At 48.1% G+C, this 23,618-nt stretch overlaps 1 protein-coding gene across 1 annotated transcript in view; it reads left to right on the top strand.

The window, feature by feature from the left end:
• CNTN6 (contactin 6) overlaps positions 1 to 23,618 on the top strand; it is a 90,707-nt gene that overhangs the window by 29,671 nt on the left and 37,418 nt on the right. Inside the window, exons 5-8 of the mRNA XM_008154998.3 lie at positions 6,614 to 6,798; positions 9,227 to 9,363; positions 10,883 to 11,012; positions 12,107 to 12,257. Of these exons, the coding sequence (XP_008153220.3) occupies positions 6,614 to 6,798; positions 9,227 to 9,363; positions 10,883 to 11,012; positions 12,107 to 12,257 (603 nt within the window). The remainder of the gene's footprint in view (positions 1 to 6,613; positions 6,799 to 9,226; positions 9,364 to 10,882; positions 11,013 to 12,106; positions 12,258 to 23,618) is intronic.

The raw sequence follows: 23,618 nt of genomic DNA, 5'->3' as shown, positions 1-23,618 counted from the left end.
TATTTCCCCAGACATATTTGCCCCATGTGTCCCGGAACGTACACCGAAGCCTAGTATTTCTTTTATTACTTTTAAAATACATGTTTTTATTGATTTCAGAGAAGAAGGGAAAGGGAGAGAGAGACAGAAACATCAAGGAAGAGAGAGAATTGTGGATCGGCTGCCTCCTGCACGCCCCACACTGGGGATCGGTACTGCAACCCGGGCATGTGCCCTGACCCGGAATTGAACCAGCACCTCCTGGTTCATGGGTCGATGCTCAGCCACGGAGCCACACCGACCAGGCCCTGTCCCCATCTGATAATCATGACAATAAGCAATGAAGGAGCCTCCTTTAGGTTCAGGCCTCAATTCTCAGGGATATTCCCCCTTTGACCTCTTCCAAAGCCTGCCAGGTGCCCATCATCTCTGGTTGCAGGTGAGGATCCAGCTGAGGCTGTGAAGGTTAGGGATCTACACTGTGTCACAGGATCTGCCCATGTCTCCCTACCCTGTGTCAGTGCCACCTTGATCAGGAGCAAATGGCTGTAGCTCCTCAGTCCCAGGGGCAGCCTCGGTGGAAGGGCAGACCAGTGCCTGCCAACCAGCAGCCTCTTCCCAAGGGACCTGGGTGGACACTGACCGCCCCCAGGATCCCGATGACATGCGATCCCCGGCAGAAACACCTCCTCCCTCCGTGCACTGAGCTTGCTTTTCTGCAGAGCTCGCGGATTTATCCCTATTGTGTCACCACGGGACAGCCCTCCACTCCAGGCTCTGTATGAATATTTCAAGTCGGGAAACGAGAGCAGCTGGCCCAGCAGCCTGAAATGTTAACAAAGGCTCTTTGCCCGTTTCCTTTCTCCGCTTCAGTCCCTTCGATTAAAAATGGCCACTGACGGGATTTTCTGAAATGAGGTTCGAGTTCAGAATAATCCCAACGTAAGCATCTCTGAGAACTGGTTCTCTGGACCAGCTTCTACTTACAAACTCAGTATGGCCTGGATTTAAGCTGTGGATAATGAGGTTTAAGAAATCCAGGCGAGAAATAGAAGCTTTCTCAAATGGCACCAGTAATGAAAATTCTATTTATGGGCTGAAAGTATGGAATCGAAACACAGTTCCTACGACTGTGTGGAGAGCTTTCATTTAACTTCCAATTAAGGTTGAGCTCGGCCAGATGGTTAACGAATGTATCTCCATCTTTGATAAAATTACTAGAATGCTCACTCAGGAAAAGCATACGGAGGAGAGAATGGAGTGTCTGTCCCTGTTTAGGGTGACACTTATTTAAGAAGCAGGAAACCAGAGGGGTGGGGAGGAGAGAAAGAAAGACAGAAAGACAAAGGAAGAAAGGAAGAAAGGAAGAAAGGAAGGAAGGAAGGAAGGAAGGAAGGAAGGAAGGAAGGAAGGAAGGAAGGAAGGAAGGAAAGGAAAGGAAGGAAGGAAGGAAGGAAGGAAGGAAGGAAGGAAAAGAAAAGAAAAGAAAGAAAGAAAGAAAGAAAGAAAGAAAGAAAGAAAGAAAGAAAGAAAGAAGAAAGAAAGAAAGAAAGAAAGAAAAGAAAGAAAGAGGCAGGGAGGGAGGGAGGAAGGGAGGAAGGGAGGAAGGGAGGAAGGGTGGGAGGGAGGGAGGAAGGGAGGAGGATATGACTGGAGGACTTTGCTTTTATAATCTGGTCATTTTCACAATGTGAGGAGCCACGGTTCAGGCCGACTTGGTTTAGAAAATAGGGAGGAAATGAGAAAAGGCTTTGGCAACTCTCCCTTTCGCATCCAAGGTCTGTGAGGGGCTCATCTCTGGGCCGAGGAGACTCCGCATGAGAGACTTGCTTCAGATTGGTTTTCTTTGCTGAGGTTTGTATCCAAGCTCGACTTCTACCTCATATTTGTGAAGATAATAAAAAGGGGGGAGGGAGGGTTGGGGGAGGCTGTAGCTGAAAGGGAGATGTGGGAAGAAATGGCAGATGTCTATAGTTAGGATAAGAGCACCATTTATCGTGACTTACCTTCTAACTAGTGACCCAGTGCACAAAATTCGTGCACATTAAAAGGGGATTAATTAGAGGAAATATTTTAATATTGCTATTTGCCCTTTCTCTATAACAGAAGTGTCAGAGATGAAAGAAAATTAGTAAAATGTATATGAAAATCTTCCTCCTGTCAAAGTTTGGGGCACACTGCGGGACCCAGAGTCAAGTCCCTGCCCACCTGAGGTGCCTCAAAATTGCGCGAGACCCAGACCCAGCCGGCCCTACCCCCATCAAGCCCCGCCGGGCAGGGTTGGGCACAGCTTCAGGTCCCCTGGCTCAGCACCGGGTGGGCAGCGCAGCCTCAGGTCCCCCTTCAAGCCCTGCTGGGTGGGGGGCGTGGCCTGAGGTCCCCCGACCCATCACTGGGGGAGGGGGCATGGCCTGAGGTCCCCCATCAAGTACCACTGGGCAGGGGCGTGGCCTCAAGTCCCATGGCCCGGCACTGGGTGCGGCCTCCAGTCCCCTGGACCGGTGCCAGGGCGAGGGCGTGGCCTGAGGTCCCCCAGCCTGGCGCTGGGGCAGGGGTTGTGGCCTGAGGTCCCCTGTCAAGCCCCACCAGGCAGGGGGCACAGGCTCAGGTCCCCTGCCCTGGCCCAGCACCACACAGCCTCAGGTCCCTGCTGATTGCTCCTTAAGGCTAGTTAGGGGAACTTGGCCTCTGCTGTGGGTGTCGCCATCTTTGTGATGGTGTGATGGTCAATTTGCATATTCCCTCTATTAGATAGGATGGCAAAGTTTCAAGAGATTTCACAGTAATCCCTCTCCTGAAGGCCCCTCAGGGGTCTCCACTGCTGGGTGCATTTTTCACATGGCTTCAGAAAAGAGAGAGGGTGAAATCTAAGCAATTTATTTAGTGTCTTCATGGGAAGTTCTCCCCAAAATGGGGACTTGTCCTTAGAATGCATATGTGTGTTTAAGTTGCCTCTGATTTGCATTTATTCTCTCTGACTCTATATACAGTCCTATTACCAGAAATAACATAATCTCAGCCTTCTTGCTTAGCAGTGACATAAAAAATCTGACCACAATCTCAACATTTAACTAAATCAAAAACTGCTTGATTTTTTTCCCACTAGAAACATGAAATGTGGCCACAGTATGCACTTGATAAGGCTTAAATTTAAAAAAAAAAAAGTGTTTTTACTGTTTGAGTGATTACTTTTGGATAGTGGAGCTTCTTTGAGAATTCTCAACTATCTCAACTATAAAATGGGATATCCAGAAGGAATGCACCAAATCCTGTAGTTCAATCTCACAGACAGACATGAGCCAGGCAGGTGTAGGACCCAGGTGTTCAGAATCTACCCATCAAGTCCTTGTTGACAGAAATCAGCAGGAGTATAACTCAGGCAGGCTTAGGCCAAAAAGAGAACCATTGACAAACTGAAACGCTCCGAGGGAGATTTTTGGCCGGGGCATAGCATGTGAAGAATTCTAAGTTATTCCTTTCCCTTTGCCTGAGCTTTGGCTTTCATGGACCCTCCCTTCATGTGGGGAAAGCTCCATGTTTCTATCCCACAGTCTGAACAAATTCCCATGAGAAAAGTTTTGCTCTTCTGAAAGCCATCCCAGAGCCGTGTCTGGCTGCCTCTGACTGGGTGGCCGTGGCTCCCTGGTAGACCAGTGACAGTGGCCACAGCGCAGAAGTCTCTGATGCAGGACCTGAATCACGTGCTCTGTCAGTTCAGGAAGCTGGAAGGGGATTGTCAGGAAGAGGGGTGGGTGCTGACTTTGAGAGTGGGAGCCATTGGGATCTGGGAGGCTCAGGGACCTGAAGGGGCACTGACATTCCCTCCTGCACTGTTCCCCTTGGAATGGGGTCCCTATGGAGCAGGGGTGGGGAACCCTTTTTTATGCCAAGGGCATTTGGATATTTATGACATCATTCATGGGCCATACAAAATTATCAATCTAAAAATTAATCTGTATTAGGTCAAACATTTAATTCACTCATCCCTCATGCCTTGGCAGGGACAGACCAAATGATTTTTCAGGCCTCATATGGTCCGTGGGCCGGATGTTCCCCACCCCCGCTGTAGAGGACAGCACTTCATCCATCCAAGGAGTGATGCTCATCCAGAGAGACTTTGGTGGCATCACTGAGTTCCTTGTGGCAGAGGGAAGTCTGAATAGCTGAGGTTGGTGGGACTTGTTCTTTTTGCCCCCACGCAACATGGAGACTCACTTTCTGCAAATCCATAGATGTCAGAGCTACCAGAGGAGGGTCTTACAATAGCTTTGGGGGGTGTGAGGCAAAGAAGCCGGAACACAAACCCCAGCTCCACTGCCTTTAGTTACAGGGAGAGCCAGTGAAATCATATGTACAGGTCATCCACATACATAGTACCTAGCACACCGTACTAGTAATCAGTAGCTATTGGTTGTGACAGTGTTACAATCATCATTAAATATCAAACCCTTCCGTTACTGGCTCAGAGATTTAGATATTTAGTTAGGTGAAAAGTTGAGCTCTGTCTTCACAATCAAACTAATGGACTATGATATAAGCATGGAAAGTACTCTCTACTGAAGTTATTTTTTGTCTGAATGCCAGTGATCACAACCGTTTCTAGTTGGATACTGTGCTTGTCTTTGTCATAAACCTCAGAGATACGCTGTCACAAAGAGATAAAAGGCCAGGCATTCACACAAATATCACAGCCTCTATTATTTCCCTTTGTAAATAAACATTCTTAGAATGTTTTTATTGCATGGGTAATGCATGCTCATTGTAGGAAAATAACGGAAAATGGAGGTAAACAGAAAGTGGAGAATGAAAGTCATCCAAGGCCTCCCAACCCAGGGGTAATAACTTCTCGCACGTTCACACATGCATGTTGTGTGTTGAAAACTGGACAGCTCTGCATTTGGCACAGAGTTCAGACCTGGGGACGATGCGTCTGTGTGAACAAATTCTCCTGCAGAAATCCATTTTCATGTGTGCCAGTTTGGTATTCCGTACAGTGAGTGGACAGAAAGCCAGTTATCGGAGGTTAATTGTGGCAGGAATATGCCATTTTACTAAAATGTCAACCTCATTTTGTGCTAAGTGGGCAAGGCTTTTCAAAAAGACAGAAACTAAATTTATGATAATAGTGATTTTATTTTGTGTTAAAATTCAAGGTTTGTCACTATCTGGTAATTCTGAAACAATAGATGAAATCAAACATGGACTCGGGGTAGGTTTTCTGACAATATGTGAGCCCCTGTGTCACTTTCTACGCTGACAGTGCCTGCGGCAGGTCCTTGCTTTCTTGGGGCCTCCCGGGGTCATCAGCACCCACTTTTGGCAGTGGGCTCACCACTCAAACTCCACACACTCTCGCCACCACTTTTCATGTGGTTAGACGTTTCTCCTGCGTCACTTTTGTCAACTTGAAAAAAATCCTGCTTCTTCTACAAAGTTGACACTTGGGCTTTGCAAAATAATTATATTATTATTAACTCACAACATATTGAATATAAATATTTAGATCACCTGACAATCTCCAAGGAAATGAAGAGGGGCATGCTTGGAGGAAGGGAGAGATGTTAATGTAAATGGATGGGGATTGGTTTTATAAATGACTAGAGGCCTGATGCACGAAATTCATGTAAGAGTAGGCCTTCCTTTCCCCAGATGCCAGTACCGGCTTCCCTCTGGCACCCAGAACCCGGGCTTCCCTCGCAGCCCTGTGTTCAACCTGGAAGGACATCCGAAAGGAGGTCCGGTCTAATTAGCATATTACGCTTTTATTATTATAGATAGTTTGTTAGAGAATGTGGTCCTGTTGCGACTTTATATTAAACATGTAAAAGTGGGGTCTTCTAAGCCACAGACTTCTAAATTCACTCTTCATTGTCAGACATTAAGTTTACATATTAAAAGTATATTCATATTAGACTGAAGATATCAGATCTACGATATTAAGCTACATTCCTATGAATGAAGGAACTCTGCACATTCTAACAGGAGACAGTCATTCACAGATTGCTGTTGTTTTGCTTTTGGTAAAACAGGGTGATGAGTGTCTCATGGAGCATGCTCTCCCAATTCACGTGGGTCGATCACAACACTGACCCCTTGGTAACCTAGCTCACCCCTCACCCACGTCTTCAGTTGCCTGCTCGGACCAATTTAGCTTTAGAGGAATCTACCTCTTTCTTAGACTCCACAAATACAGACAGGGCTTGCCTCCTCCGAGATGCCATGTCCTCTGGGGAATTTCCTGAATGTCTTTAAATTGCTATCATCTCAGGGCCATCTCTGCAGCCTATTCCCTTTGTTTACGTTCTTGCAATTTACAAATAGATTCATTTTTTATTATTTGTTTATGGCACGTCACTCCACTAGTCTGTCAGCAGTGTGAGGCCAGAGAACATGTTCATTTTGTTCAGCAATTCATTCTCTGGTCAGAGCGCCGTGACTGCGCATGGCAGGCCCTTAATGAGGTGTTACAAGCGCTGACTGAGTGAATGCAAGTGGTCGCAGGACAGGCATGCGAGCCTCCGGGGGGGGATTCATTGGATGGTTTCCCTGAGAGTTCATGTTAAGGACACTCCCATTTAACCCTGTTGTCACAAGACCGAGCCGGATCGTGTTCTAACGAGGTGTAACTGTTCAGTCCAGTCCCCGATATTAGTTGGAGGAGGTTGGACGGAAGCCCGTTGCCAGGGAAAGTCAAGTACAGCAAATCCCAGGCTACCCTTGAAATCCCGAACTTTCAACAGGAAGACGAAGGCTTCTACGAATGCACTGCAGGCAACCTGCGCGGGAGGAACCTGGCGAAGGGCCGGCTCGTTTTCTACGGTGAGCTCACGGAATGGCACGTGCATGCGGGTATCTGGAGCCATCCTGTGTAGTACACCGTGGTAGTCATGAGCACATTGTGGAGATACGCCCTGGGGCAGGCGGGGAAGCCACGTGCCCGGGTTGGGATGCAGGGGCGAGTCTCAGCGTGGTCTGTGCATGCCATTGCTTAGTCCAATTGCCGGGCAAGATCAGCCGTGTCCTGTGGAGGCCACAGTCCTTTATAACCTGAAGCACCATGGGATCCACTTACTTCCCGGAGGACAGTCCGCGGTAGCCCGTGACGTCCTTAATTACGAGGAGAAAGCGACAGGAGCATAATGCTGAGTGTAGTAGTCAATATCCGTTTCTGTTTCCCAGATTTTGCCTACTCATATGTAGGTAATAGAAAACCACAGTCACTACTTCATTGAAAAATAGGTTTGCTTCAGTTACCAGAATCTCTCGTGCACGTAAGAGAGATGACAAACGCACATATTCCCTAAAGGCTGTCTATGCTTTTCCCATCCGGCCAAGATACAACATTTGCAATGAAGTCATTTATTTTTTTCATCAAATAAACTATAAAATAGGCCCCAGAATTATCAAAATGTTGGATGCTTTTCAAATACCGTATTTTCCAGCGTATAAGACGACTTTTTTAACCCAGGAAAATCTTCTCAAAAGTCAGGGGTCTTATACGCCGGAAAATACAGTAACCCACCCATCATTTGGCAATAACTCACTTTAATTCTAAATTGTAAATACCGTATTTTCCGGCGTATAAGATCCCCGACTTTTGAGAAGATTTTCCTGTGTTAAAAAGTCGTCTTATACGCCGGAAAATACGGTACTCTCACCTTCTGTATTAAATTTAATATATCTTTAATTTAATAATTCTGTACTAGAAAACTTTTTGAAACTGTATTTACACATAGCCCAAAATGCCTTTCTCTATGACATGTTTGTAGATGACATGTTACTAATCATCGATAAAGTAATTGGAGAAAAATGCATTTTTGGTAACTAGCCATGTCAGCAGCATTGATATCAGCTCATAGGCATGCCACTCGAGTGTCCTGTGGGGACCAGGTAATGTGCCTTGGCTATATTAGCTTCCATTTCCTCCCGGATTTCAATTTTAACCTGGAATGAAAACTACCATTTTATATATAGAACATGATTCCCTCGTGATTATTTCTGTACGCCTGTATGTATGTGTATTTACCTTTCTGTATTTATTCTTCCCAATAGCTCCTTCATCTTAAAGGGAAGTCTCTGGAATCTAGCATCTTTTGTAAATAAAATAATGAGGATGTGACTGGGAGTTTTTGAGTGGCACCAGGCTTTTGAGCATGGGCTAGTTTTTAATAGATTTCTCATTTTTCTGTTAAGTAGACAAAGATATAACTAAGAGGTTGAGCAGAAGATGGAGGTCTCTATAAACTGGAAATCAATAGTAAAGTGATCCCTCCTACCTGGATACAGTGGCTGTTAGCTTACCTAGAAGTTTTCATAAACACAAGCTCCTGTAATTCTCATAATAATAAGAGGCAGAAATAATTTTCAGTGACATTACAGGTAGGAAGCCTTAGATGAACTGAGCAAGCTCTCACAGGTCACGTTGGTCAGGTCTAAGATAAGAACTGGGAACAATCTTCCAAAATGAGGCTCTTCCCCCCTGCTCTCTGTCCTCAGCACGGCCACCTGCGCCCCTTCACGGGGATCTCACCACAACCAAATTAGTTTCAAAACATTAATTCATAGCCCACCTGTTTCCATGAATGACAGCCAGGATAACCCTACCTTCCCCCTGAATAACACGTTCACATCAATGATCCCAGGTGACCTCTGCCTCATGACTATGTAGAACATCCTCTGGTTAGAGAGAAGCTTTTGGAAAATGCATGCCCAGGATTAAGTTAGATGCAGAACCCATAGCCACTCCACAGTCCTTATTCCTGGCATGGGTTTTATCTGGGGCAAGGGGTGTGGGGGGAGGGTCGGGCAGGGGAGGGAAAGGGATATCCTCCAACTAAAATGCGATGAGGCTCAGATTGGAGTTATACTCCCAGCTACTGTGTTTAATTATGTCTGATATAGATGCACTTACTTTCAGTTAATTCAGGTCAAGTGTAATCGGTGGTCTTTGCACACTAAGGGTTCAGATTGGATCTACATTTTCTAATCTGACCCACGCACTAATACTTGGCCTGGAATTATTATCTGGCCTCGTTCTACACTTGGACCCTTTCCTACACCCCCAAGTTGTCAGAGGCCCACCGAGAGCTGCAGCATGATTTCTGTGGCCCCACACGGAGGCCCGGCCTGTCCGGTGCTGCCACACCTGGCCGGCTGCCCTTGGTAGCTGCCGACCTCGGCACGGAGCAGGGCGCCTCGAATAACCAACCGACTTGTCAAACGGTTGCTCTGTCTCTCTTCGGAACAGCCCCTCCAGAATGGGAACAAAAAATCCAGGACACATACCTGTCCATTTACGACAGCTTGTTTTGGGAATGCAAAGCCAGAGGAAAGCCCAGGCCTTGGTACACCTGGTTAAAGAATGGTGAGCGCCTCGGTGCAGAGGTAAGCAAAGGTGCCCACATTATAAGCAAAGGTTCCCACATTATAAGCAAAGGTGCCCACATTAAAACTCACCGACTCTGGTGGGGACACTGTCACAAACAGTGACAAGTACTGACACTGAGGGAGTGTGCGGTAGGTGCTGGGGAACGTAACAGACTCTAGATATACTAATTCATTTAATCCTTACACAAACTCAAAGGAGCTATTCATAATGTCCCCATTTTTCCCATTGAGGAGACTAAGGGGCGAGAAGACCCATCACTTGCAGAGGTCGCATACTGTCAGCAATGGATTTACATCCAGGCACCACCACCATCAACACCAGCACCGTCACCATCACCGTCATTGCTCATGTTGACTGAACTCTCCTCGGAGACAGGCCCTGTTACATGTTCCCCTCCTTATCTTATTGTATGCTCATGACAGCCTTAGGAGAGACGCAATGATAATTTCTTTATAGAGATGAAGAAAGTTGGCTTCAGAGAAGTCTGGCCACTGCTCAAGGCCCTGCAGCAGCTAGGGGACGTTGGGATCAGTATTCTGAACTTCGTCCACCTGGTTCCGGGAGCCAAGGTCTTCATCTTACCCAGTATCGTGCTTTCGTGGAAACCAACGACTCTGTCTAACCCTGTTTTTCTGCATTTTCCAATCTCACGCATACGTTCTTCTACAAGCCACAGAAAGTGAGGCAGAGCTGTTTCTTTCGCATCAAATTATCCAAATAATTGTGTTAACTCTCCCTTTTGCTTTGCACATGGAGGCACAGCCAAAGACAAAAAAAAAAAAAAAAGACATCTATTGTTTAGAGGCCGAACATAATGATGCTCTTTGTTCCGGCTTCAGTGGGACTTCCCTGCATGCCTTTCGCCCAGAACACCCTCTATTTCCTCAGCTGACTTGTTTCTTTTCAGGGGATGGTACTAGGGACCTTGAAATAGTTCGCTTTGAGTTGTATTTGCAATGTTAAATGATTTCATAATGCGCACTCAAAACTGTAACTCTGCACCCCAAATGGGAGTCCGTAATGGGTCTGGGCTGGGTGAGCTCACTTTATAGTTGGCTGCAGAAGAGAAATTCAGCCCCTGCTATGTATGATGCAATGAGAAAGTTACTGTGTGATCCATCCAAGTCTTTCTGAGACCTTGTGAGGAGAAGGCCAGGAACTATTCTAACTCCGATATCCGTGTCTAATACAGTCCATAATGGGAATAATCGCAATGGCGATGTGTTCCAAATTAGACCCTATATAAAGGAATGTAACATACACGCTATGTAGATCATGCCAATTTCCACAGGAATGAGGTAACAGAATACACTCAAATGACACCAGGCATATTTCCATTTTTTTTTTTTAACTTCAGGAAGCTGCTCGGGGTCCCTCTGTGTATGCGGCTCATCTTCATAAGCATCAGTTCGCATCATAGCACAGCGATTGCACAGACGGTTCATAATCGGCTCTGATGAAGAGAATGCCCGCATTAACGTCCCAGCCTCTTTACATGACTCCTTTTTTTATTAGGAAAGAATTCAAGTAGAAAATGGGACACTCACCATAACCATGCTGAATGTGTCTGATTCCGGTGTCTACCAGTGTGCTGCTGAAAACAAACACCAGACAATCTATGCAAATGCGGAGCTGAGAGTATTAGGTAAGGCCTTCATGTATAACCATGAGATGCAGAATGAGATTTGAGCAAGCTGTGATTAGACAGAATGTTAGCCCAATGCTTCTGTGAGTCAGAAATCGCTTTCCCTTGAAATAATGGGGAAATGTCTAAGTTAGCTTTTGAAAAACGCAGGTGATTCTTATTCTGGTTGGGGAATCCGCTAGGGCTCCCAGAGGCGCCACCCCTGGGCCACCCAACCACGAGGCTCCTCCAAAGCTAGTCCGAGCTGCGGTTTTGAATATAATCCAGAAAGTTCCATCAGGAACGTTTTCAGCTGCAAATAAAAATAAAACCAAGGAAAGGAAATCTCAGTTTACAGTGACTTCACAAGCAGAGGTTCCTTTTCTCTCTTAAGGAGAAGGTCAGGGGTGATGGCCAAGCCTGGCACAGCACTGTGGTGATGTCATTCTTCTTTAAAAATATATTTGTATTGATTTCAGAGAGGAAGGGAGAGGGAGAGAGAGAGAGAAACATGAATGATGAGAGAGAATCACTGATCGGCTGCCTCCTGCAAGCCCCCTACTGGGGATCAAGCCTGCAACCCAGGCATGTGCCCTGACCAGGAATCGAACTGTGACCTCCTGGTTTATAGGTTGATGCTCAACCACTGAGCCATGCCGGCTGCAGCCTCATGGTTCTGGGAGGGCTGCTGTAGCTACCAACATCAGGTCCCTGCTCTAGGCAAATGAGAGAGGCAATGGAACTGACGTGTCTTCCCTCTCCTTAGAAGAGCAAAATCCCGAGTCCTTGCAGCATCTCTTTTACGTCAGCAACCAGAACCCAACTAGGGACCAAGGGGCAGGACTGGTGGAGTTTCCCACAAGTCGCCTTGCTTCTTACCCTGGTGGCTGGTTGCCTCAGCAGACCTTTACCGAGTAGTTACACAATCAAGCCTGGGGCTGCAGGGAGAGGAAGCTAAGCACAGTCCCTCTAGAGCAGCGGTCGACAACCGGGGGTCCGTGGACCACTGCTGGTCCTTGAGGTCTGAAAGGTTGACCACCGCTGCCTATGGCTCACATTCCTGCAGGTTAATTATGTGAGCGATTCAACAGGTTTTTAAACATTTTGTTTTTTAGCGTCAGCTCCTGATTTCTCCAAAAATCCCATTAAAAAAACGTCAGTGGTTCAAGTTGGCGGGGATGTTGCCATTGAGTGCAGACCGCGGGCCTTCCCCAGGGCCACCGTCTCCTGGAGCCGAGGCGCGCAGGGCCTGGGGCGCAGCCGCAGGTGAGTGGTCTTTGTGTGTTTTCACCGTTTGAAATAGCTGGGAATATAATGCCTGGTTTGTGAGGTCTTTCCAAACCCCCTCCTACATGATAACCCACCACTGCTTATCCGGGGATTCGGAAGTGCCCACAGGGCGGAAACACTAAAGAACCTCCCAGAGCTGAGACCTGCTGCGTAATGTGGCTGCCGTACATTCAGGGCTCGGGCTTGGAATAGATATAGTTTCAAACCTCCTTTAAGACCTCTTCCGCTATCCTGCATGAAGACTTTTCCTAACCCCCCACGGAGGAGAAGAGTGTCACACAAGGGAAGGGAGACACACCCGCACACCTGGCCTGTGTCTTTCAAATGGTCACACAGGTGTCCACTCCTGACAGCATTAGCTCTGCACCTGAGCCAAGGAGAGAGGTTCCCGAGGAGAAGGAAGTGGTTTCCTCCCAAAAGACCTGGAGGAGATTCCTGCCTGCAGGGAGAGTTTTGACAGAGAGAACAGGGAGGGAGGGAGGGAGGGAGGGAGGGAGGGAGGCAGGCAGGCAGGCAGGCAGGCAGGCAGGCAGGCAGGAAGGAAGGAAGGAAGGAAGGAAGGGAGGGAAGGAGGGAGGAGGATTTTTAGTTCTTGACCTTGGAAATGCCTGTACAGGGAAAAGTACCTTTTTACTCTCAGTTATAAAATTTCTACATGGTCCTGTCTACTTTGAAATGTCATTGTCACTAACTCTTCCTTCCAATAAAGAGTAACTACCTGGGGATGGTTGAAAAGGCTCTAAAGACGCCTATTTAAAGGAATCACACAGCACTGCCTACTTACATAAATGGTGCCACAGGTATAGGTAGGCAATTTCCTCCACTCTTGTGTGAACCCAGACAGCGCACACCACAGCCAGTAAGCGACGAGGCCACGGTGTGAGGCCCGGTCTCCCGTCTCCCACGCGGGCCTTTCCTGCTGTGTGGATGATGGGAACTACTCAACGCTGTATGTGCCAATGGGCTGTCATCAAAGGATTTAACCAAACTTCACATCAAGCAACAGTTCTCGGTGAGGTTCACATGTTCTTAGCGGCCAGTGTGCACGACGGAAGCGGGGCTATTTCAGGAGCTCTGCCTTAGGGGTCTGTCCCCATGGCAGCTGTCAGAGCCGTGAGTTCTCCTCCCACTGAAATAGGTAGACAGCATCGCAGACACACACCCACATGGAGGAGAGGCCAGGCGTGTTCCTTTGGAGAGTGGGGTGTTCGACACAGAGCCCTGAGGGGGGGGGGATGGGAAACCAGGGGGTCTGGTCCCAGTTCTATCACTGGCCAGTGGCCTGACCTTGGGCAAAAACACTGGCCCACTTGTTCCCTCTGAGGTCACCGTTTCCGGGATTTATTGAAGGTGAAGGGATAGGAAAGCACCTTTAAGAAGCATTAACCACTCTCCCTGGGCAGTGATGTCGGAACAGAGATCACGGATTCGAAATCAGCGCAGCCGTTCACCTGGCAGGTGTACTGGCACATTCTGTCCGGGTGATCATTGTGTCCCTGGTCCTGAATTCGCCCAGGTGGCCAAGTGACTGAGCCAAACATGGTCATTGCTGAGAACTGTCACAACCGGTGGCATGATCTGGATGGATAGAGCCGGGGGTGACAGAGCCCTGGCAGCCGACTGTAAACCCCCAGGGTCCTGAGCCCCCTCTTCATTATACTGCCTGAGGCCCAGCCCCAGCACAAGCCTGGAGCATGGAGGAGCGTCAGTAAATACTGGCTGGGTCGCTAAATCAATGGATGTCAGGATTCACTTTGTTTTGCTTGTGTCCACCTGCCTTAAAGTGAAACCCCAAACTCATTTAATAATTAATAGGCCCATGATGTGTTCATTCATTCATCCTGTAAGTATTTAATGAGCTCCAACTGCTAAACCAGGGAAAATGTTGTGGATAAGGTGTCGAGCTGCCCACCTATGCCACACACACCATCCTTTCCTAAGAAAGAGTTTTCTGTAAAGTTAATGGAGTCTGAGGATCTGCATTCAAGTTCCAACTCTACTCCTCGCTCAGTCGATCACTTCCAGCAAGTCCTTTTTTAAAAAAATTGATTTCAGAGCAGAAGGGAAAGAGAGATAGAAACATCAATGATGAGAGAGAATCATTGATTGGCTGCCTCCTGCACGCTCCCTACTGGGGATCGAGCCTGCAACTTGGGCATGTGCCCTGACCGGAAATCAAACTGTGATCTTCTGGTTCCTAGGTCAACGCTCAACCACTGAGCCACACAGGCCGGGCCTAGCCAGTCCTTTCCCTTCATGGGTCCTCGGCTGAGTCACTTGAAAAATGGTGGAAATCGTGCTCCTCTCAGATGGTTGTATGAGACTTGGTGACAGGGTAGTGTGTCGGGGGGTGGGGGTGGGGGCAGGGTGATTGGGCGGGTTTACTGCTGGGGTCCAGCCTTCATGTGAACACCAAGATAGGTCCTCACCTGCCCGCTTGGTGACACTGCAGCGCCCCCACGGAAGTCAGAGGACACAGATGACGCTGAGCTTGGGCATTCGCACGTGACCATGCCCACATCTGCCGAGTTTGATTAATGAATGGCTCTTTTTTTCCTTGTGGATCCACTTAGCGAGTGAAGACGGAAACCAAAGGTCTGGATTTATCTCCGTCTGCCTCGTGATCCCTGGGGCATTGGCCGGGAAGTGTTTGCCCTGGACACACAGCCCAGCTGTGTCCTCTGAAGGGACATTAACCAAGTGGGCATACGAGCTCAGAACGAGAGCAGTGAGAGAGGGAGAGAGATGTTTCCTGTTGTTGAAGGTATAATAACTGAATTCATAAGTACTCTGCCACATTTCTTCCTCATTTCCCTAAAAAAAACCCCACAAACTCAACTCTATCCCAGTTCTCCCTAATTCTCAAAATAAATAAAATAAAATCCAGCAATATGTCAGGCAAACCGTCATTCATAAAGAAAACAACCATTTTAAGTGCTTCCTGTATGCCGGGCAGTATACCAGACACTTTCAATATTCCAAAAAGTTTAAGGACCTTTTTTTTCACATTCCGATGCATTTCTGAGAAATGAAGCTGTCACAGAGCACATGGGTATGTTTGTACCACGTTTACCACAAAGAGCCAGGTACAAAGGCGTTACAAATGAGGTCGGGCTCATTCCCCAAGAGTCGGGTCCCTGGAGGACAGAGATTCTATCTCTTGGCTGTTGGTCTCAGAAAGGGGCCATTGGCCGCAGACTTTACCAAGCGGACTCTGGACACCTAGGAACCAACTGCATTAAACATATTCCTCTCCCCCTCCCCGGCTCAGAGAGTATTATGGGTAGTTGCACCCAGATCTGCCATCGGGGTTCAGCCTGGATCATCCTACATCAATGATACCCTTACACCCTGCGTGGCCCTGGCCTTAGCAAACCCATGTACCATGTGGGAACAGCTGACCTGGTTAGGTGGCATGGAACCTAATAATGGGGCTTATTTAGTATTTTTGCCTTTAAGGTCAAACTTGGAGGGCCCTGCCCTGGCCAGTGTGCTCAGGGGTTGGAGCGTCAGCCTGTGGACTAAAGGGTCAAGGGCAGGTACCTCGGTTGCAGGCTGGATTCCCAGCTTCGGTTGGGGTATGTGCAGGAGGCAACCAGTCAATGTGTCTCTCTCACATAGATGTTTCTCTCTCTCTTTCTCTGTCCCTCTCTCCCCCTCCCTCCCAATCTCTCTAAGAAAAAAATATCCTTGGATGAAGATTAACAAAAAAACTTGGCGGGCCCTCTCTGCTTCCATCCCCGGGCACTCCGGCCCGGAGACGCCCTCTGAGGCCCAGGTGCTGCGGTGGGACAGGGCGGGGGCACGGGCATTGAGAGGAGTCAGGAAGAGTGGAGGGAAAGCAGAGACGAGGGGAAGGAGACGAGGACGAGAGGCAAGCAGGGCGTTCTCTGTGGTAGTTATCGAGGGAGCACTCGATCTTTCTTCTTGCCGCCATGGGTAGAAGGGGCCTTTGGCAGACCTGTCTGGAGGCACGTGGCACAGACACACAACGGGACCAGGATAAATTAGCTTGTCTTCATCCTGCCACTTGGTCAACCCGACAGTCCTTCCTTTAGTTACAGAGCCCGCTGCCCTGCATGGAGCTGCCCCCCTATCTCCCGGAGCCTCAGTCCCACCTGCCCCGTGGGCAGCCTGCTGGCGGCCTGGATGCCAGGGGCTGGCACTGCATGTTCCCTTCCCCCTGACCCTGCTCTGTGTGTCTCTCAATGTCTCCTTTTTAAAAAATATATATTTTTATTGATTTTTAGAGAGAGAGGAAGGGAGAGGGATAAAGAGATAGAAACATCAAAGAGATAGGAACATCATCGATCAGCTGCCTCCTGCACAGCCCCTACTGGGGATTGAGCCTGCAACTGAGGTGTGTGCCCTTGACCGGAATCAAACCTGGGACCCTTCAGTCTGCAGGCCGGTGCTCTATCCACTGAGCCAAACTGGCCAGCGCTCAATGTCTCCTTTCTAAATCACCACCATGCCTTTTTCTCTTGCCTTCACCCCCAAGTGCTCAGCCTTAATCAAGACCCCATCCACACGTGCCTCTTCCATGCAGCTGCAGCCAGGATATGGCTACCAGCAGGCCGGCCACCCGCCCCTTCCTCTCCCCGCAGGCAGAGCTCCCTGATAACCAGCACATAAGCCTGATTGTATTTTGTGTCACCAGCTCCTTAATGCAATCGTGCTTAGTACATCAGGTAGCATGATATCAAGGAGGCAAACGAACCATATGCCCCGTGTTCGAGGGAGAGTGACAGTCTGCATAATGCCTGGCTCATTCCCGCCTCCCCTCGGCGCTGCCTCCGTGTAATGAAATTTTCCATCGTTCACACGCGGCTCCTGAGAGCCTTGTTACGGCGAGGCCCTGGGAGGGAACACAAGCGAAGATGTCAGGAGAGATGTCAGCCGCCATCTGCCGCCGCTGCCTCCATCCCACGAAGATGTCACGAGCCCAGATCCCGAGGGTGCCCGTCAGTCTGCCCTCCCTTTTCCCTCTCGCCACCCAGCGTTCCCGGCTCTGTCCCCGGCCTGGCCTCCGGGCTGGGCACTGACCCTGGCAGGCTGCCCGCAGCACCACCTGCCCGCGAGCTCCCGCAGCTCTGCTCAGGAAAGCTGGAAGGCCCGCCTGCCCTCACCTGCCCACCCCCCGCTGCCCTGGGTTAGACCACCCTGGATGTCCCCCCTTTACAATCCTTAGTGATGGGAGATGGCATCCCCTGGCTTCAACCCAGGACAGAGAGGACAAAGTAGAATTCCACCAGCACACAGCTCCTCCCATCAGTCCCTGCACCGCATCCCACGGAAAGGTGTGACTCCTGGGGAGTGGCTGGGAGGTGGGAGACGTCCCTGGGTTTCACCTGTGATCCCAGGAGGCAGCAGGTGGGCACTCCCTGCTCCCAGTAGAAGCTCCAGAGATAAGAGAAAACACCGGTTTGGCGCAAACTATTACTTAAAAGCTACAAACCTCGGCGAGTCGCTTTTTCTTCCAGAGCGCGGCTCCCTGCACTGAAACACCCAGCTCTTCCTCCGCTCACGGCCGAGGAGACGCAAGTGCTCGGCCACTTACATTTTTGTTTATTTATTTATTTTCTTTTTGGTTAATCCTCACCTGAGGATATTTTCCCGTTGATTTTTAGAGAGCAGAAGGGAGGGGGAGAGACAGAGAGAAACATCTATCGGTTGCCTCCCGCACAGGCCCCAACCAGGGCTGGGGAGGAGCCTGCAGCCAATACCTTTTCAAAATGTGAATACAATTCACTTCGCCATGGAAATGTGTCCAGTCACTTTCCTGCTCTTTGGTAATTTCCGAGTGACATTTATATCTTCCAAAGTTTACATAAATATTCAATAGCAATGATTTCATAGGCACAAAAGGTCAGTTATTATTGCAGTTTAGACAAATAACCTTTTGTTCCTGGTTTGATTTGGGTTAAAGAAGTGATTACTTGGTGTGCTCACAGGAAAATGAGCCTTACTCAGGACAGGTGTACGGTTACACCCACACCTGCGGACAGACACGGCGGGCATGCAGAACATAAATGACAGAAGCAACCAGATAGAAATAGGATTGCTGTCTGGACAGATTATGATCCAGCTGGAAAAGTACCCCAGCCCATGTTGCTCAGTGGTTATGTGGACCTATGACAGAGGTCACGGTTCGATTCCCGGTCAGGGCACATGCCCAGGTCGCAGGCTCATTCCCCAGTGTGTGGTGTGCAGGAGGCAGCCAATCAAGGATTCTCTCTCATCATTGATGTTTCTATCTCTCCCCCTCCTTTCCTCTTTGAAAGCAATAAAAAAATATTTTTTAAATAAGTAAAATGCAGACCCTTTGTGTGGAAGCCAGTCTTTCAACATCTTTTTAACCAAGAGCAAGTCTGGGCATTTCCTGACTCACTGGCTATTATTTTCCTATTTCTGGATTTTTAAAAAATTATTATTATTATTATTTTGCTTTTATCCACGGTAGAACTTGTTTCTTTTCCCAGTGAAATTTATGCAAGCACCCATTTCAGAAAATATTCTAAATTGAAATAATCAACTAATGTCCCGGAGGCCCCACTGCCTCTCCTCCCGCCTCCAAGAACCCCAGATCTCCTGAGAGCACAGTGTGAGGATTACTGCTTTGAGTGACAATTCGCAGATTCTCAAGTGTGACTTGTCAAACTGCTCATTTATTTATAAGCACAGTTGCAAACCCAGCTGACAGGCCTGCGGAACGTTCCGGGTTTATAAATGTGAATGCGCTCAGTCTCCTGGGAGAGGCGGGGAGGTAGGCACCGCCTGTGCAGAGAGGCACATGTCACCGTCACCACGGATGGAGACGGGGGCACAGTCCCTCCCTCGGCTGCAGGCCCAGAGAGGCCGCCGGAGGGGGGAGGCCACCCAGCTGGCACCGAGGACTCTTCCAGGACAGGAGGGCGTGGGGTCAGGTTCCTTACTCGGCTGCAGGGTCAGGTTCCTGAATGCGGCCAGGTCAAGGTTCATGCCGCCTTCCTGTCTGTAAGGGACACATTTCCCCATGATCCCCCAAAAAACGGACTCATTTTGTGAGTCAGCCCACAGGTGACTCTGACTACGTGAGGGATGCGCACATATCCTTAGCTCATACATTTTCATTCTACCTCAGATTAAGTTGACCAATCCAGACTTGCCCCTGAGTCTCATCCTATATAATAAAAAGCTAATATGCTAATTAGACCGAACAGCAGAATGACTGTCTGGACAACCTTCCGGAAGAAGCCAGAGCTGAGAGGGCTGGCCAAGGCTGTGAGGGGCTGCGAGGGCGGAACCCCTTGCACGAATTTTGTGCATCGGGCCTCTAGTCATGTAATAACAATGGTAACAATAACATCCATCTGTGCAGTCCCTGTCATGGATAGACAGTGTGTTAAGATGTTAGATACATCATTGGTTTTAGTTTTCACAAGATAGTAATGAAGGGAGTATCATTTATTCATACTTTTTAAAAGATATTTTTATTGATTTCAGAGATGAAGGGAGAGGGAGAGAGACAGAAACAAACATCAATGATGAGAGAGAATCACTGACCCACTGCCTTCCGCACGCCCCACTCTGGGAATGGAGCCCAAAACCTGGGCATGTGCCCTTGACCAGGAATGGAAACGTGACCTCCTGGTTCATAGGTCGATGCTTAACCACTGACTTACACCAGCCAGGCCCACCACTCTCTTTCCAGTGGGTTCTCCCCCAGTTTTTTCTTTTAAGTTCTGGGTTCATAACTTTTTCGTCCTTGGCCAACTTCTTAATTTCCTATCTTTTGATTGCTTGAGCTGCAAGGCGTGTTAGCATGCACATCTGCATTAATTCTCTCTTGTGTTGTCTCAGGCACCCAAGAATATGCAGCAAACAGGTTGTTTTTCTTTCCCTTTCCCTTTGTCTCCCCACAAGCTCAGGGCTCCTCTTGCCGGTCCCCCCGTCCCCTGCCCCCCCCGGGCCCCGGGTTCATGGAGCTCAACCTCACGTCTGATGCTGCTGTTTGTGTTCAAGCAGATTTCCTCACAGGGACTAGTAATCAGCCCACACACCCTGGTGGGCCATTGGCACAGACACATCGCGACCCCATAACCACATCATTGAGCACTGCCCTCACCTGCCACCTCCGAATCTGTCATAACTCAGTCACCCCAGGTCGAGCCTGTGTTTGTGTGGTGTGTCAGCCACCACAAAGCTGGCGCTAAATGATCTGCGTGTGTTAAACGCGGAGTCACACACAGTCTGAAGAATATGAGCTCCGAGTGTTTGGTGCCTGGTGTTGGCTTGGAAGTTTAGGGCAGTAGAATGAGAAACTTGACTTTGAGATGCGTGGCTGTTTATACTAGCAATTACGCCTTAGCCATAAAATGCAACTGCAGATACTGGGGATTGAAAACATCAGACACTGCGGCAGTCATGTTCTTATTTCATGTAAATCGTGTGAGTCCATTTCTACTCCCCACGTGGAACACCTCTGCACAGCCCTGGGCTGGTTAACCCCATTAGCTGTATAATGGCCTGGATCTTCTCCGATTGCTGGGTTTCTGGGAAGCATAGCGTTAGCTATTGAATCTGGTTAGAACATATATTCCTCCAGCGCGTTGAGAATGTTTTATAAAAAGGACAAATCAGAGCCCCACGCTGCCCGGGTTTCCCCAGACCCTTGAGAAACACGCACTTTCTGAGGAGACGCAGCAAAATTCAATTGATGTGCTACCCGTTTGGGAGGGCACTCGGGTAGGTTTCCATTTTTCCGTCTGCCCGCCCCCTCCACGCAGGCACAGTCGCACCCCGGCCTGGTGCGACTCCGTGGGAGGGGCCGCAGAGCACTGTGACCAGTGGGGGCCTGGGACAGAGGCTCAGGACACACCACAGACGGCACTGCGTGTTTTCTGTGAACCAGCTGAATAAGTAGGAGCCTGCCAGCAGGGCCCACGTTCACATAATCAGCAATGCATGGCAGCCTTCCCTGGACCTTCAGCTTATGAGTGAGGGTTTACAAAAGAATACCCGCACGTCTTATTCCTGATCAGCCAGATCTGAATGAGTTTCTCCACCTGGATGCGTACCCTGCGTCCCACAGCGCAGACCTAACAGCCATTCAGTCCAGTCACCACCATGTTCATACCTAGAGCGAGCTCTCATTTTTAAACAAAGTGGTTATTTGTCTAAGTGGCCTCCAGTTAGTTCACGGAATTCGCTGATAATGTTTATAAACATACATCCAGGCCTAGAAAGAAAAAGCCAAAGATTTCGGAGTAGATATAAACAGAAAGCACATATTAATTAACTACCTATAGCTGTCCGTATTCTTGGAGGATACAAGGAGATAAAGAATGAGAGCTGCCATATTGGGGATCCCTATCCTCTAGACCAGGGGTGGGGAACATCTGGCCCTCAGGTCCTATAAGGCCCGTGAAATCATGTGGTCTGGCCCTGCCAAGGCATCAGGGGTGAGTTAATGAAATGTTTGACCAAATATAGCAACTTAATTTTTACGTTGATAATTTTGTATGGCCTGAGAATGACGTTATAAGTATCCAAATGGCCCTTGGCAGATAAAAGGTTCCCCACCCCTTTTATGCTCTAGACTTATGCTCAGCATTTTAACATCCTTCTTAATTTTAAAAACAAACATATGTTGTTATTGCTACTGTGATCCATATTTTGCATGTAAAATTTACATAGAAATCAAGCAAGCAATCCCAAGCGACACAGCCAACAGGGGGAGCCAGAGAGTCAAAGAGAGTCCAGAGTCTCAGAACCCATCACTCCCCTCAAGAACTTGCAGTCGACTGAGGGAGTGAAGACTTGTCTGAACAGGAAATTATGACAAAGGATTAAGAGTGTGAAGTGGAGCAAAGGTCATCTTTTCAAGAAATAGGGCTGGGTCACCTAGACAACCATATGCCAAATAAATCCTATATAATAAAGAGCTAATATGCTAATTAGACCAAACAGCAGAACGACCATCCGGATGACCTTCCAGATGAAGTCGGGGCTGTGAGGGCCTCTAGTAAATAAATAAAAGGATCTAAACACAGACCTTACACCCTTCCCCCAAAATAACTCAAAACTGAATTACAGACCTAAAAGTGAAACAGAAAACTATAAAGTCCAGGAAGATAATAGGAGGAAACTGAGACAACCTTGGGTGTGGTGATGACCTTTTAGATACCACTAGGAGGGCAGATCCAGGAAAGAAAGGCATGATAAGCTAGACTTCATTCCAATTAAAATCGTGTGTCCTGTGAGAGATGATGCCAACGGAATGAACAGGAAAGCCAAAGTTTGGGAGAAAATAGTTGCAAAGGACAATAACCTAAAATATATAAACAAATCTTAAAGCTCAATGGTAAGAAAACAAACAACTCCATTGAATAATGAGCTAAAGACCTTAGCAGAAACATCACCAAAAAAGGTACTCAGACGGCAAATAAGCACACGAAAAGATGCTCCACAACATATGGTGTCAGGAAACACAAAGTAAAACAAGGAGACAGCGCTGCACACCTGTGAGAATGGCCCAAACCCAGGCACTGGCAACACCCAGGGCTGGGAGGAGGGGGTGGGGGGAGGGCAGCAGGAATCTCTCCTTGCTGGTGGGGATGCAGATGGTGCAGAATCTCTGGAAGATGGTTTGACGGTTTCTTACAGAACTAAATATAATTTCACTATACAACCCACCAAGCATACTCCTGAGTATTTACCCAAACACACGTCCACACAAAAAAACTCACACATGAATGTTTATAACAGCTTTGTTCATAATTGCCCAGAATTCGGAAGCAACCAAGATGTCCTTCAGTAGGTGAATGAATAAACTGTGGTCCATCCAGACACTGGAATATTATTCAGCATGAAAAAGAAATGAGCTACCAAGCCATGAAAGACCTAGAAGAACCTTAAATGTAAATTACTAAGCAAAAGAAGCCGGTATGGAAGCTTACAAACTAGGGACTGCAACTCTATGACTTCCTGGAAAAGGCAAAACTGTGAAGACAGTACACAGACCAGTGGTTGCCAAGGAATGAGGGAGGGAAGGTGAAGAGGTGGAGCGCAAACAATATTAGGACGGTGAAAACACTGCATGATGCTATAATGGTAGAAACAAGTCATTAGACATTTTTCCAAACTCTTAGAATGTACACCATCAAGGGTGAACCCTAAGATGAATTGTGGTATTTGGTTGACCAGAATGCATCAATGTAGGTTCATCAGTTGTGACCAATGACCACCTGGTGGGGAATATTGATAATGGGAGGCTGTTTTTTTTTTTTTGGGGGGGGGGGGGCGGGGGGATATTGGAATCTCTGCATCTTTCAACTTTTCCGAGAACCTAACATT

This window comes from Eptesicus fuscus, chromosome 18 (genome assembly GCF_027574615.1).
Source record: "Eptesicus fuscus isolate TK198812 chromosome 18, DD_ASM_mEF_20220401, whole genome shotgun sequence".
Classification (NCBI taxonomy): Eukaryota; Metazoa; Chordata; class Mammalia; order Chiroptera; family Vespertilionidae; genus Eptesicus; species Eptesicus fuscus.
The sequence above is the reverse complement of the archived record's forward strand: the minus strand, read 5'-3'. Positions and strand labels throughout refer to the sequence as shown.